Source organism: Schistocerca gregaria, chromosome 4 (assembly GCF_023897955.1).
Source record: "Schistocerca gregaria isolate iqSchGreg1 chromosome 4, iqSchGreg1.2, whole genome shotgun sequence".
NCBI lineage: Eukaryota > Metazoa > Arthropoda > Insecta > Orthoptera > Acrididae > Schistocerca > Schistocerca gregaria.
Window position 1 is genome coordinate 614,168,122 of NC_064923.1, and position 14,438 is coordinate 614,182,559.

The 14,438-nt window shown below is 37.0% G+C and overlaps 1 protein-coding gene across 1 annotated transcript in view; it reads left to right on the forward strand.

Moving 5' to 3' along the window:
- Positions 1 to 14,438, forward strand: part of LOC126267834 (centromere-associated protein E-like) — a 536,568-nt gene that overhangs the window by 38,811 nt on the left and 483,319 nt on the right. The window contains exons 5-6 of the mRNA XM_049973138.1: positions 4,857 to 4,949; positions 5,060 to 5,266. Of these exons, the coding sequence (XP_049829095.1) occupies positions 4,857 to 4,949; positions 5,060 to 5,266 (300 nt within the window). The remainder of the gene's footprint in view (positions 1 to 4,856; positions 4,950 to 5,059; positions 5,267 to 14,438) is intronic.

Sequence of the window (14,438 nt, forward strand, 5' to 3'; positions counted from 1 at the left end):
GATGTTAGTGTAAAGACAGGTGGCATCAATAGTGATGAACAGGGCACCGTATGGCAAAAGGACAGGAACTATGGAGGGTTGGTGGAGGAAAGAGAATGGTTGGTTGTGGGTAATAGGCTGAAGGCATCACACATGCCAGATCTAGTTTCAAACGTAGAACCTCATGTTTCACAGGCAGCACTTTTACTGTGTAAGCTATTCAAGCAAGATTCAGAGATTGCTTTTCACCAATCCCTGTACCTAGTTTTTAAACTTCGTAATTCTCTTGTATATCTTGTAAGTCTGGCACTCCTGGAAGAAGGATCATGCAGAGAAAAGGCTTAGTCATAGCTTAGGGGATTGCTTTGAGAATGAATCTTTCACACTGCAGTGGAGTGTGTACTGTTTTGAAACCTCCTGGAAGTTTAAAACTTTGCACCGGGCCCTAGGATGGGGCTAAATCATTTCTCTGCATTTATCGTTCCTTCCAGGAGTACTAGTCTCACAAGGTATGCACAACTTCTGTGTAGTCTGGAAGATTGGAGAGAGTTACTGGTGAATTAGAGCTGTGAGCGGCAAATCATGAGTCGTTCCATGGTATCTCAGTCACTAAGAGCGTGCTGCGAAGGGAAGATTCCGTATTCAAGTTCCAGTCTGGCACACAGTTTTAATTTCCCAGGAAATTTCAAAACAGTGCACACTCCAGTCCACTCCACATTGATAGTTGATTCTCTAAACATATAGTTCCTTATGAGCAAAAGTTGTTAATATCTCATGTAAATTACAATGTGTACAATTTTGCTTCCACCATTTGCCGATAGGTGGCGGCAGTGGTAAGTAGCAGTTGAAAGAAACAGATCCCAGACATCAGGCAGTTAGCTTGGACTTCGGTCAGCATAACTTCATTCAAACTTCAGTCGATTTGTGTCTGCATCATAAAGTTGTTCTTGATTGAAAATGTCAGTTTATGAGCCTAATTCTCGTGGGAGGTGTTACTGTTTTGTTTCAGTATGAAGGAAACAGCGGCTGAGTCTCATCAAATGCTCTCAAGTACGTATAGTAAGGATGCTATTAGTGAAAGAACATGTCATGAGTGGTTTCAACACTTCAAAAACGGTGATTTTAATATCGTAGACCGGCATAGTGGTGGAAGAGAAAATGTTTTTGAAGATGCAGAATTGGAGACATTGCTGAGTGAAGACTCGCACCAAATTCAAGAAGAATTGGCATGATTAGTGGGAGTGACACAGCAAGCCATTTCAAACTGTCTCAAGGCTATGGGAATGATTCAGAAAGAATGAACTTGGCTTCTGTGTGAGCTGACACCAAGAGACTTTGAATGGCATTTATGTGTTTGTGAATAGTTGCTTCAGAGGCAAACATAGAAGGGATTTCTGCATCACATTGTGACTGGGGATGAAAAATGGGTTCATTACGATAACCCTAAATGCAAAAAATCATTGACGGCCAAACTGAATATTCACAGCTCCAAGATCATGCTCTGCATTTGGTGGGACCAGTTTGGCGTCATGTACTATGAATGCAATTAATGCATTTGAGCAGAGCATTAAAAGACAAATGGCCACAGTAAGTGAGATGCACGATAAAGTGAATTTGCAGCATGACAATGCTTGAGCCCACGTTGCAAAAGAGGTCAAAACATACTTGGAAACATTAAAATGGGAAGTCCTCCCCCCCCCCCCCCCCCCCCCCCCCCCCCCGTGTTCTCCAGACATTGCTCCCTCTAACTCTCACCTGTTTAGATCAGTGGCGCGTGGCCTGGCTGACCAGCACTTCCGATCTCATGAAGAAGTCACAAATTGGATCGATTCATGGATCGCTTCAGAATATGAACCATTTTTTCGACACGGGATTTGTACACTGCCCAAAAGATGGGAGAAAGTAGTTGCCAATGATGGAAAAATACTTTGAATGATACATGTGTAACCAATTTGTTTCATTAAAGCCTCAAATACTGAAAAAAAAAGGGGGCAGAAGCAAAGTTGTACATCTTGTTCGAAAATCCTTTTGTTCATTAAAAACAAAGATTCCATGACTTACCAAGCAGGAAAGCGCTGGTAGATAGGCACAATAAATGAAACACACAAACACACACACAGAATTTCTAGTTTTTGCAACCGACGGTTGCTTCTTCAGGAAAGAGGGAAGGAGAGGGAAAGACGAAAGGATGTGGGTTTTAAGGGAGAGGGTAAGGAGTCATTCCAATCCCGGGAGCGGAAAGACTTCCCTCTTTCCCTCTCCTTCCCTCTTTCCTGAAGAAGCAACCGTCGGTTGCAAAATCTAGAAATTCTGTGTTTGTGTTTGTGTGTTTTATTTATTGTGCCTATCTACCGGCACTTTCCCACTTGGTAAGTCTTGGAATCTTTGTTTTTAATATATTTTTCCCATGTGGAAGTTTCTTTCTATTTTATTTACATAATCCTTTTGTTCACCTATATGAAATGTATTCAGTCACTTACATATTACATTACTTTTACGGTGTATCCTTCCGTACAGGCTGAAATGCGATATTATCATACTCTTTTACAAGGAAATTATTAAGATAAATAACATAGTGAAAAGTTTATCTACATAAGAACCGTAACATGCCTGTCTCAAAATAAATACTTTGTCAGCTTCAGTTTGGATTTCAAGTGTCTCTTCAAAGCACGTGTCATTTTCAATTCACAATGAAGATAAAATGTTGCTATTTGCTATTAGTATTTTTTTTTGTAACCTACCAAAAGCATTTGCTTGCGCAGTATACACTATTGCCCTAGAAATAATATGGTATCAGAGATCTGGATGCTAACTGATTTTCATGCTGTCTAACTAAAAGGATGCAAAATGACTCATTAAGAAACCCAGGGCATGTATACAGTGAACCTCCATCTTCATAAAAAGAGACAATTACTATATGCATACAACAGCGATTAATATTGGGTGTGCCCTTGTTGTTGTTATAGAGGGTGAATCACAAAGTTTGCGCCGCAAATATTGTGCAAATGGAAAACGCTTCTGCTGTGCAGTTTTCATAGAATGGATGGGTAGTCAGGGGCTCATATTGTTAGCCAAGTAAAAGATTATAATAATACTTAGAAAGCATCTTTTTGTGCAAACATACAATAGAAAAATGACTATTGATGTTAACGAACCAAGGGTAATGTAAGATAGAATGTCAGTTTTGTTTGTTCTAGGATTCTAGTGTGAGTCTTTTATGAGATATTGCATTTGAAAAGTTTTCACACTGACACTTTTTTGTGCCATTCAATTTACATATTTGATAGGGAAGATGTTGTTTTGTTTGCTTACAGTGTGCTTGTATGTTCCTTGAGTGCCTTGCAACTTGCTAGTCGGGTATTGTGTGACAGCCCATGCAGTAGCTCGTGAGTCAACAATGGTATTTCCAATGCAGAAGAAGCCAGCATACTCGTAGAATATGGAGAATGTAGGATGAATGCAGTTTATTCTTGTACAGCTATGCAATAAGATATCCCAACCATCTTGGCACTTATTTTATCACCCTCTTAAACCAGTTGTATGAAAGTGGCAGTGTAACACCTAGACAACGTAATAGAAGGAAAAAAGTGACAGAAGAGGAGAAAAATTAATGTTCTTGCTGCTGTTGCATTTGATCTGTATGTTAGCTCCCGTGCAATCGCAAGAGGAAGTGGCATGAATTAGGCAAGTGTCCTGCACATTCTCCATTGATGTAAGTTCCAGCCATATCACATCTCTCTCCATCAAGAACTCCATAAAAACAATTATGAGAATCGTGTTAACTTCTGAACATGAGCTATGAGACAGGATTCTCCAGATGTATCTTGTATCTTTTTTAGTGATGAAGCCTCATTAACCAATGATGGCTAGATAAACTGCCGAAACATGCACTATTGATTTTTTGACAATCCCCGTTGGCTTCATCAGGTGGAATGTCAGCGTGCACAGAGTGTAAACATATGGTGTGGGATAGTGAACCATCAGCTCATAGGCCCATGTTTCATAATGGAACACGCATAATGGAATGCGCATAAGTCTCGCTGCCTCCTAACAGACGATCGTCCACTGATGCTGGAAGATATTCCTCTCCAGATTAGGGGGAAGCTGTGGTACCAACATGATGGCTGTCCAGCACATAGTGCATGAAGTACTACAGCATATCTTAATGAACTGTTTCCAAATCATTGGACTGAACACTGGGGCCAAACAAGCAAGTCTGTACTTCACAAGGTCCGACCACACCAATGAAATTATGTGTGAGAGGGTGAATCAATAAATAAAACCAAAATATTCCAGATTCATAGGTGTTTGCATTGATAAGAGTCTGAACTGGAAGTAAGTGTTACAGATCTTACTATGTGTGTTGACTCTGAGATCTTTGCATTGAGCATAATATCAGATTTTGGAGACGAAAATGTCAAAAAAGTCAAAACTGCAAATGTAAGTTGTCAAAACAGAAATAAAATAATCTCCCATAATTCGCCACCTTCTTGCTTCTTTGCATTCCCTAATTCCACATGACTCAGCTGTTTGGAATTCAGAGGTTTCAAGGGGGGGGGGGGGGGCATGGACTATTGCTCCCATACAAATTAATTGCTATGTTAGATGAATGCTCATTGTATCAATAATGGGAAGAAAGGTTTCTACTTTGAATTTCTCTTTCCCATTTAGCTCAGTCAGAAAGAATATTGCCTGCAAAAGACAATGTTCTGAGTTCAAGTCCCAGTCCAGCACATATTTTTAATCTGCTGGGAAGTTTTGATTGAAAATAGCTTTTTAATTTAATCTAATGTGCTACCCAATAATAATACAGTGTTACTCTCTAGCAATAATTTTTTATTATTTGTCTTTCTCTGAATGTAATGGTTATTTTGCAGCAAAAAATAGGAAATAAAGCATCAGTGCCAGATTTGGAGGATAAAGTTGTGATTCAAAATTACAATCACAAATTTCTCTATGGAAAAGTAAGGCTTTAGAAGCAGAAGCGAAGGTGAGAGACAGGTCATGCATTAATAATATGTTCCTAGTGATATGTTCCTGGTGTTAACATATAGTTTTTGTAAATGTTTTATAATTTCAGATTAAAAAACTAGAAGATGATGCCATTAATAAAAAAAATACTCTGAGTGACTTGCAACAGCAATTTGCAGAAAGTCAGACTTGCCTGGATTCAACACTCAAGGAGAATGAGAAATTGTGTTCTCAGATAAAGGCACATATGGAACAGATGTCTTTAAAAGATAAAGAAATTGAAAAAATCAAGAAAACCATACTTGATATGGAAAGGGTGAGTGAATTTTCTTCAATACCCATGTGCTGTTATATTGTATTACATCGCGTGACTGGTATTGTAACAACTTAAATTTATGAATTTTTGTAGTATTACTTGCTAAGATGAATTAAGTTAAAAACTAGTCCCTTACCTTCATTACTGTAAATTGTAATAAATCTTTCAACAAACATCCCTTAACAATATCAGTATAAACAATAGTCAGAAATAATGTAGTGTCACATTATCATGGAAAACTTCTCATGGTCGATGACTAGGGCCATCTTTAACGTGTGGAGGACCTGGGCACATTAGGATAATGGGGCCCCTGTGATCTTGACAGAGCACTATTTTGTTAGAATAGACAAAGAAGGTAGATAAGTGAGGTTCTAAATATATTTTTATTTCTTTACAAAAAATGGTTCAAATGGAACTGAGCACTATGGGACTTAACTTCTGAGGTCATCAGTCTCCTAGAACTTAGAACTACTTAAACCTAACTAACGTAAGGACACCACACACATCCATGCCCGAGGTAGGATTCGAACCTGCGACCTATAGCAATCGCGCGGTTCCAGACTGTAGCGCCTAGAAACCTCTTGGCCACAATGGCCGGCTATTTCTTTACAGTCACATTAAATGAATAGATAATATAATCCACAAAAGTAACTCTCCTAGAATTCACAGGTTAGTGCTTAAAAATCTATTTTGATTAAGAGGTACCCTTCTAGATTTGAGATAGGCAAAATCACTAATCACTTCTTCAAAATTAATATTTTTGAGCATATCACATTCTATGGCATCAGCAATAAACTGGTAACACGCGATCTAGTGACTGTACTTCTTAATTCATTTTTCATTTTCAATTTGAAGAAGGAGTGTTCTACACTGGAATTGGCTATCACCATGCTTAAAAAGAATCTCAATGTGATTTCTACATTTGTAAATGTGTCTTCAATTTTGTTTGCTTTCGAAATGTGGTATATTTTCAATATGTTATTAGTTCCTTCATTTTTATTATGGATAATTTTCAAGTATTTTGTTAAATGCAGACATTCTGTTTCCAACCATTGCTCATTAATATCTTCATAATAAATCTCAGCATATTCTTTGGAACTTTATCTCAGTTGTTTGGAATTCAGAGTTTTCAAGGGGGGGTGGGGCATTGACTAATGCTCCCATACAAACTTAATTGCTGTTTTAGATGAATGCTCATGGTATCAGTTATGAAGAAATGTTTCTACTTTGAATTTCTCTTTTCCATTTAGTTGGACTGACAGTGGAGAGCCACCAAAAAAACTCTTATGTGAGCTTCTATGTTTAGTTCTTTGAGATAGGTCCTTGTAATCAGATTCTGGGTTTCTTTCTTCAGCAGATGATTTGAGGTCATCAAACTTATCTCTGAGGTTAATGATAAAATCATCAAGTGAAACGAACAAATTAGTTCCAACTTGCTGTGTTATTATACATTTGTGAAGATAATTACTTGTTTTGTCTGTTATTTGCAATATAGAGTTCCAAATGTCTGTTACTATAATAAATTCTAGCTTTCCCATTTTTCTGGACTGACTAAGGGCTTCATCTCTAGTTTCTCTTCCCTTTTTTGTATCTTCTGTAATGGACTTCAAAGTTTGTATAATTTGTTTGTAACATTCATGCAAGGCACTTATTGCATTGGCTCGGGGAGACCTTGTGGTTTGTGAAGGACTTTTAACCACTTTTTTTGAACCTAAATGCTCTGTCAGTATATTCCATCAGTGGGTAGAGCTTGACAAAAAGTTGTACACTTTTTGAACCATTCCAAAAACTTTGTTGCCTCTGACACGTACCCCATCAGCTTGGCCACCTACCAAGTTCAGTGAATGTCTCGCACATGGTACAAAGGTGGCAAATTCACATTTCTCTTTGATTCTTGCTTGTAGGTCAGTATATTTTCCTGACATGTTTGAAGAATTGTCATTGCTTCATCCTCTGCAATCTTTTATGAGACTATCATGATTCTCTAAAAATTCAAAATAGTTCCCACTAAATACTCAGATTTACGGTCTTTAATAAGTATAAATTTCAATACTTTTTAGTAGGAACAAGGCCTTTTATGTATCGAATTATAAAAGTTAGCTGGTTGATAGGAGACAGATCGGGCATATTGTCAACGCTAATGGAAAAATATTTTGCTAATTTAACTTCTATTTTTATTTTTTTAGGACTTGTTTTCCCATTTTGTGAGTGAACTCATTACAGATTTTACCTGATAAAAAAGAAGTTTTACCTTTTTCAAGATATCCATATTTTTGTAAGTTATCTGCAAGAAATGGATCAAATTTACTCAATAATTCAACACATCTCAAATAATTTTCATTGTTGAGAGAGCCTAAGATTTCATTGTCAGTGTGAAATGGAAGCCCTCTCAATGCCAAAAATTTTACAACAGCTACAAGCCGTATAAGTACATTTCTCTGGTAATCCACTTCTTTTTGATGTTGAGATAAAAAACCTATATTTATTCTACCAACTGCTTTACTTTGCGCCAGATAACCTATCATAGATTGCGTATGTGCTGGGCTATTTTCATATATTAAAATTATATGATTAATGTGCTTCCAATCATTACATCCACTCGGAGAGAGCAGATTTAAATCAGAAGGGTTAAATAAGCAGCATGAAAAACAGAATACAGAGTTTTTGGAAGGCAAATACAACAACCTTTTTTTTCCCGACACTTTCATTGTTCTTTAATTTGCTTGTTAATAATGCTTTATTGAAATACCTAGTTACTGATTTATTACCATCTTTGTTGGTTCTGGATGCCTCATAAAAGTCAGAATCTTTATTTTGAAAACATACAGGTTCCTTATGAATCAAAATTTCGTGATTTCTTTCTGTGAATTTTCATGAAAATAATCAGCAGGATCATGTGCTATTTCTTCTGCATTAGAAAACTGTTGTTCAGCTGACACAGTTGTCAGTGCTGGTGAAGTCACCGAAGTTGTTGCACTTTCGTTATAGGGACAGTCGCCTTCTGAGTCAGTCTCTTTTCCTAAATTGGTAGCAATCTGAAATGGATGGAGAACATGAACATTCAGAAATTACTGCAATCTGTAATCTACACGACTCATCATGTGAAAGCTTTATTATTTGATTGTTACTTACAGAAGTTGCCCCAGTAGTAGTAGTAGTAGTAGTAGTATAGTAAAATATGCTGTTAATTTGGTAACTTTTCAGTTACTTCCTTGTAATGTACAGCATTTTTCCTTTTTGCAGATCCAGTAGGATATGACCATTTCCACATTTTATATTATAATTCAGTATTTATTTTTACACTGAAAATAGTCGCTAAACAAAGCAAAACAGGCAAACGACAATTTAATCAAAGAATATCTCAGAGCACAGTCAGTAACAACTACAAACAAAACAAATGTTACAACACTGCAGACAAATACAGGGGAATTCCCGATAGTCGAGTTGGTTAATGTAAGTTGGTTGGTCATGCTTAATTTTACGTTGCTATTCACTCCATGCAGAACTGTGCACTGCACGAAGCTCGTACGCAAAGTGGTATTGTAGTCAGTCATAATTGTTCAATTTTTTAAAATAAATTTGTTTTTCAGTAATAAATATCAGGTATAATTTGGTAAGCTGGCAGGAACTAGGGGGGGGGGGGGGGGGGGGGGCTATCCATCGCGGGGCCCTGGGCACTTGCCCAGAGTGCCCAGTGGGGAAGAAGGGCTTGTCTATAACTATCAGCTTACTGCAGCTTGCAGTATTTCAGGCTGCTGTATTAAAATGCAGCACATTACAATTTTTGCAAATTAAATGTACATACAATTATGTTACAAATGTATAGCTTCCTTTCAACAAAGTTTTTAATTTTTCCACGTCCATCTTAAATTGATATATAAACTTTATAATGGGCCTTAATAAGTTTGCAATTCTCCTTGCCTCTTTGCAGGCATCCCTCTATATAAGGGGAAGGAATATATTGAAACACCCCATTACATTCTACGAAAGATGTTATAGTACTAATATCGGATTTAATTTTTAAAACTTCTGTTCCCCAGGAAATTATTCCATGACACACTTGTGAGTGGAAATTTTATTTTTATTTATTTACACGTCAAGGTCTGTAGGACCAACTTGAGGAGCAAATCTCCAAGGTCATGGAACGTGTCAGTACATGAACTTATAACATAAAGGTAATAACAGGTAAAAATAAAATGTTTGCAAATCTGAAAAAGTCAATGCACAACTTCAATTAAATGCCATCAACAATACAACGAGAATCAGCTTAATTTGTCAAGGAACTCCTCGACAGAGTAGGAGAAGTGACCCATGGGGAAACTGTTCACTTTTGATTTGAAAGCGCATGGATTACTGCTCAGATTTTTGAATTCTAGTGGTAGCTTATTGAAAATGGATGCAGCAGTATACTGCACACCTTTCTGCAAAAGAGCTGAGGAAGTTCGATCCAAATGCAGGTTTGATTTCTGCTGAGTATTAACTGAGTGAAAGCTGCTTATTCTTGGGAATAAGCTAATATTATTAACAAGAAAAGGCAGTAAGGAATATATATATTGAGAGACCAATGTTAAAATACCCAGACTCGTGAACAGGGGCCGACAAGAGGTTCTTGAAATTACACCACGTATTGCCCGAACCACCTGTTTTCTGAGCCAAAAATATCCTTTTAGAATGGAAGAGTCACCCCAAAATATAATACCATACGAGATAAGCAAATGAAAATAGGCAAAGTAGACTAATTTTCATATCAAACGATCACTCACTTAAGATATTGTTCGATCAGTAAAGATGGCAGCATTAAGTCTTTGAACAAGATCCTGAACGTGAGCTTTCTACAACAGTTTACTCTCTATCTGAACACCTAGAAATTTGAACTGTCCAGTTTCACTAATTATATGCCCATTCTGTGAGATTAGAACATCAGGTTTTGTTGAATTGTGTGTTAGAAACTGTGAAAACTGAGTCTTGCTGTGATTTAGCATCAGTTTATTTTCTACAAGCCATGAACTTAAGTCATGAACTGCACTATTTGAAACAGAGCCATCCTTTACTACCAAGCTAGTGATATCAGCAAACAGAAATATTTTAGAGTTAACTGTAATATTAGAGGACGTATCACTTATATAAATACAGAACACGAGTAACCTCAACACTGAGCCCTGGGGCACCACCCACACCTCCCCCACCCCAGTTAACCGTACCCCAGTCAGATTCCACATCACAGCCATTCTCAACATTGTGAATAATGACCTTTTACTGTCTGTTGCAAAAGTTGGAGGTGAACCAATTGTGAGCTACTCCACATATTCTGTAATGGTCCAACTTCTGGAGCAATATTTTGTGATCAACACAATCAAATGCCTTAGTTAAATAAAAAAAAAAAAGATGCCTAGCATTCGAAACCTTTTGTTTAAGCCATCCAGTAGCTCACAGAGAAAAGAGAATATAGCATTTTCAATTGTTAAACCACTTCCAAAGCCAAAGAGCACATTTAATTGCAAACTTTGTGAAATAAAATGATCAATTATCCTTACATACAGAGCCTTTTCAATAACTTTAGCATACACTGATGGCATAGAAATAGGTCTAAAATAGTCTACATTACCCCTTTCTCCCTTTTTATAAAGGGACTTTGCTACTATTTTAATCTTCAGGAAACTGACCATTCCAAAGGAGAAATTACAAATATGACTAAATACAGGACTAACATGTGCAGCAGAGTACTTAAATATTCTGCTAGGCTCTTCATCGTAACATTGAGAGTGCTTCATCATAACCATGAAAGTCCTTAGTCTTCTGCGATTTAATTGTTGACTCAATCTCCTCCTTGTCTGTATCACAGAGGAGTAACTCGGACATCAATCTCGGAAAGGCAATTGCCAAGAAAGTTATGTGATTCCCTGTAGAAACTAAATTTTTATTTAATTCACCAGCAATGCTCAGAAAATGATTGTTAAATACTTTACATATATCTGGTTTATCAGTAACAGAAATATTTTTACTACGAACTGACTTCATTATCGTCAACCTTATGCTGCTGACCAGACACTTCCTTCACAACTGACCATATGGTTTTAATTTTATCCTGTGAATTAGCTATTCTATTTGCATCCACATACTCTTTGCCTTCCTAATAACATTTTTAAGCACCTTACAGTACTGTTTTTAATGGGCTACTGTAGCTTGATTGTGACTACTTCTAACATTTTGATACAATTCTTACTTCTACATGGTATCCTTATTCCACTAGTCAGCCATCTGGCTGCCTATTACCCTGTGTAGAACGCTCTAAAGGAAAGCAACTGTCAAAGGGCTTGAGAAATGTGTTAAGGAAGCATTATATTTATCATGTATGTTACCGGCACTATAAACCATTTCTTCTTTTTCAAGTCATATATAGCTGTAATTAAAGGTAGTTTAGATTTAGCTTTACTTATGTTCTTCAATAAATACAGAATATTGGTTTTTGAATTCAGGTTTTGGTGATTCCAGAATGTAAATAAGCAGTTCCCAATGTGGGAGTAATTATCCCTGAGTGTTAAAATGAATTTTAAGTGGGTAAAAACATTTTTGAATTTTTTTATCAAACTACTGTTCACTTCCTCTTCACATAGTTCTATAGAATGCAATTTGCTATCAGTTTAAACTTTGTCCATAATTCCTCTGTGTGTCCATCGTATTTGAACTAAGTGATTATTATGCAGGCTGAGATAAACACTGAATACTTTGGTATTACTGAACTAGTCCAGACACAACATGAATAAAAAGTTATCACTTCTACTATTGTATCATGATTAAAATCACCAACTGACACAGATGAAAGTTTATGTTAATAGAAGCAAAATCATTCAGCTGAACACGAGGCAGCAAGTGAGCTATTTGGGAGATAATTGTGAATGTGTGATTATGAATCACCACTAACTTCATCATGAAATATTGTTCTAATTAACAATTATGTTTTAAATGCAACTGTTTTGGTTAATATCCCACCTGATTGAGCTCAGATTTTACCCATAGCCTACACTAAAAAGAAAAGCAATACTACTTCAACATGTTACAGTTTACTATACACTTCTGCTTATTAAAGGAGGTGTTCCATATGAAGTCCTTGCATGTGGATGCAGTACTGAACTCACCTCTGCAGTGAGTTACAATTCCTTTCAAACAACTCTAGACCATCTTGTAATGCTGACAAGACCTTTCAGATTGCTACCCTAGTTTGTCACTCATATCATTGGTAATGCTTTACACATCACTTTTGAGACCCAGTCCAGAAGCTCGAGGTCAAGTGATGTTGGAGGCAAAGTTACATGCACTGCTTGGCCTATCCATTGTGGACCGTGTTGATGGGATTAGTTTGGATTAGATTCGATTCGATTCATTTTATTTTTCCTTCCAGAGACTCAAAAAATGAGATGATTCTCGTGGGTGTGAAACATGTCAGAAAGTATAACATAAAAACATAATACATTTCAATATAATACTTACTACCCTGATCACTTGTCGGGAGATTGTCAAAATAGGTGAATACAGTGTGGTAAACTGGAACAGATAATATTTACAGAATTAACACGCTTTCAGAATGAAACATTGTTATGCACTATTAATAAATTTATCATACAAAAAATACCTAATCTTGACTGTTGTGAACAAGTGATCGTCAAAACTGAAATCTAACAGACATTTTAACTGAAGCTGGCTTAACAGGCTCTGTCAAGATATTCATCTATAGAGTAGAAGGAGTTGCCTGTCAAAAAGTCTTTCTAACTCTGTTTAAATCGTGCTTTATCTGAAACCAAGTTTTAATGGTTTCTGACGATTTATTGAATATTGGACCCCTTTTTGGACAAAGGTAAATGGTTTTAGGTCTTTATGTAGATTGTTCTTATTCCTAGTATTGGCACTATGTATTGAACTATTGGTTGGATGCTGTGGCCGAGCGGTTCTAGGCGCTTCAGTCTGGAACTGTGCTGCTGCTACGGTCGCAGGTTCGAACCCTGCCTTGGCCATGGATGTGTGTGATGTCCTTAGGTTAGTTAGGTTTAAGTAGTTCTAAGTCTAGGGGACTGGTGACCTCAGATGTTAAGTCCCATAGTGCTTAGAGCCTTTTTTTCTTTTTTCTTTTTTTCTTTTCTTTTGGCAACAAAATGTGCTCTTGCCCCTTCACGTTTGTACCACATTGCACAGTGCGAACAACCTTAAGCAATACTGATGGATTCTCCCAAAGGAACTGAACACACCCCCATCCATCAAGTTTTCTTGGCTGAATGTGTGGCCCAATGAGATGATTACCTAATACCTCTAATCACATGAATTATTTAACTTAAAAGTACCATCATGTGTAAACCCTACCTTGCCTGTTGTTTTCTCCTAACAAAAAATCACTGTAGAACCAAAGTCCCTTTCATAATGAAATTCTTCTTACTGTAGTGTGACTTAGTAAAGACATGTTGTGTAGCTGTTCCGCTTTTCTAGCTTCCTGAAGAGAGTTATAATACTTTCAAAAGCACATCCTCAACTGTGGGTGTAATGTGTGCTGGCCTTCCTGTTCCCTTGCCATTTGTGAAGATTCCTTGTTACCCTTGTTGTAGGAAACACTGATGGATCCTTGTAAATACAAGTTGATTATAATCATAGCACCAATTTTGTAATAGTAATAGTAATAAAAAAACCACTGCTCATAATGACATCAAATTTGAATGGAACATTATCGAAGAAGGGGAACATTGTGGGGGGTGGGGGGGGGGGGGGGGGGGGGGGAGAAATTCCCACTAGACGGTGATGTAAGCTTAATAATGTACATGGGTTTGGCTACAAATGACAGATGAGTTGCAATACAATGACTAAGATGTGAATTGCGCATTAAACCAACCATACTGTATGATGTGCATGGCTGCACAAATTTGGCAATCAACAGTTGTGGCACTGTAGGTTAGGTATACCCATCCTCCAGAGCACAGCTGTACCATGTCGGATATGAAAAATCGTTTTTTAATTGTTCTGAGGCCAAACAAAAACCACATAAAAAGCAACAATAAAATTATTTTTTAATTTTCTTGAGGCCAAAAACCACATATTTCAACAATGAATTCAGTTTTTAATTGTTGTGAGACTGGTGCAAGACAATTTCAAATGCTGTCTACTGTTTTCTACCAAAAGTTGAAATCAAGAA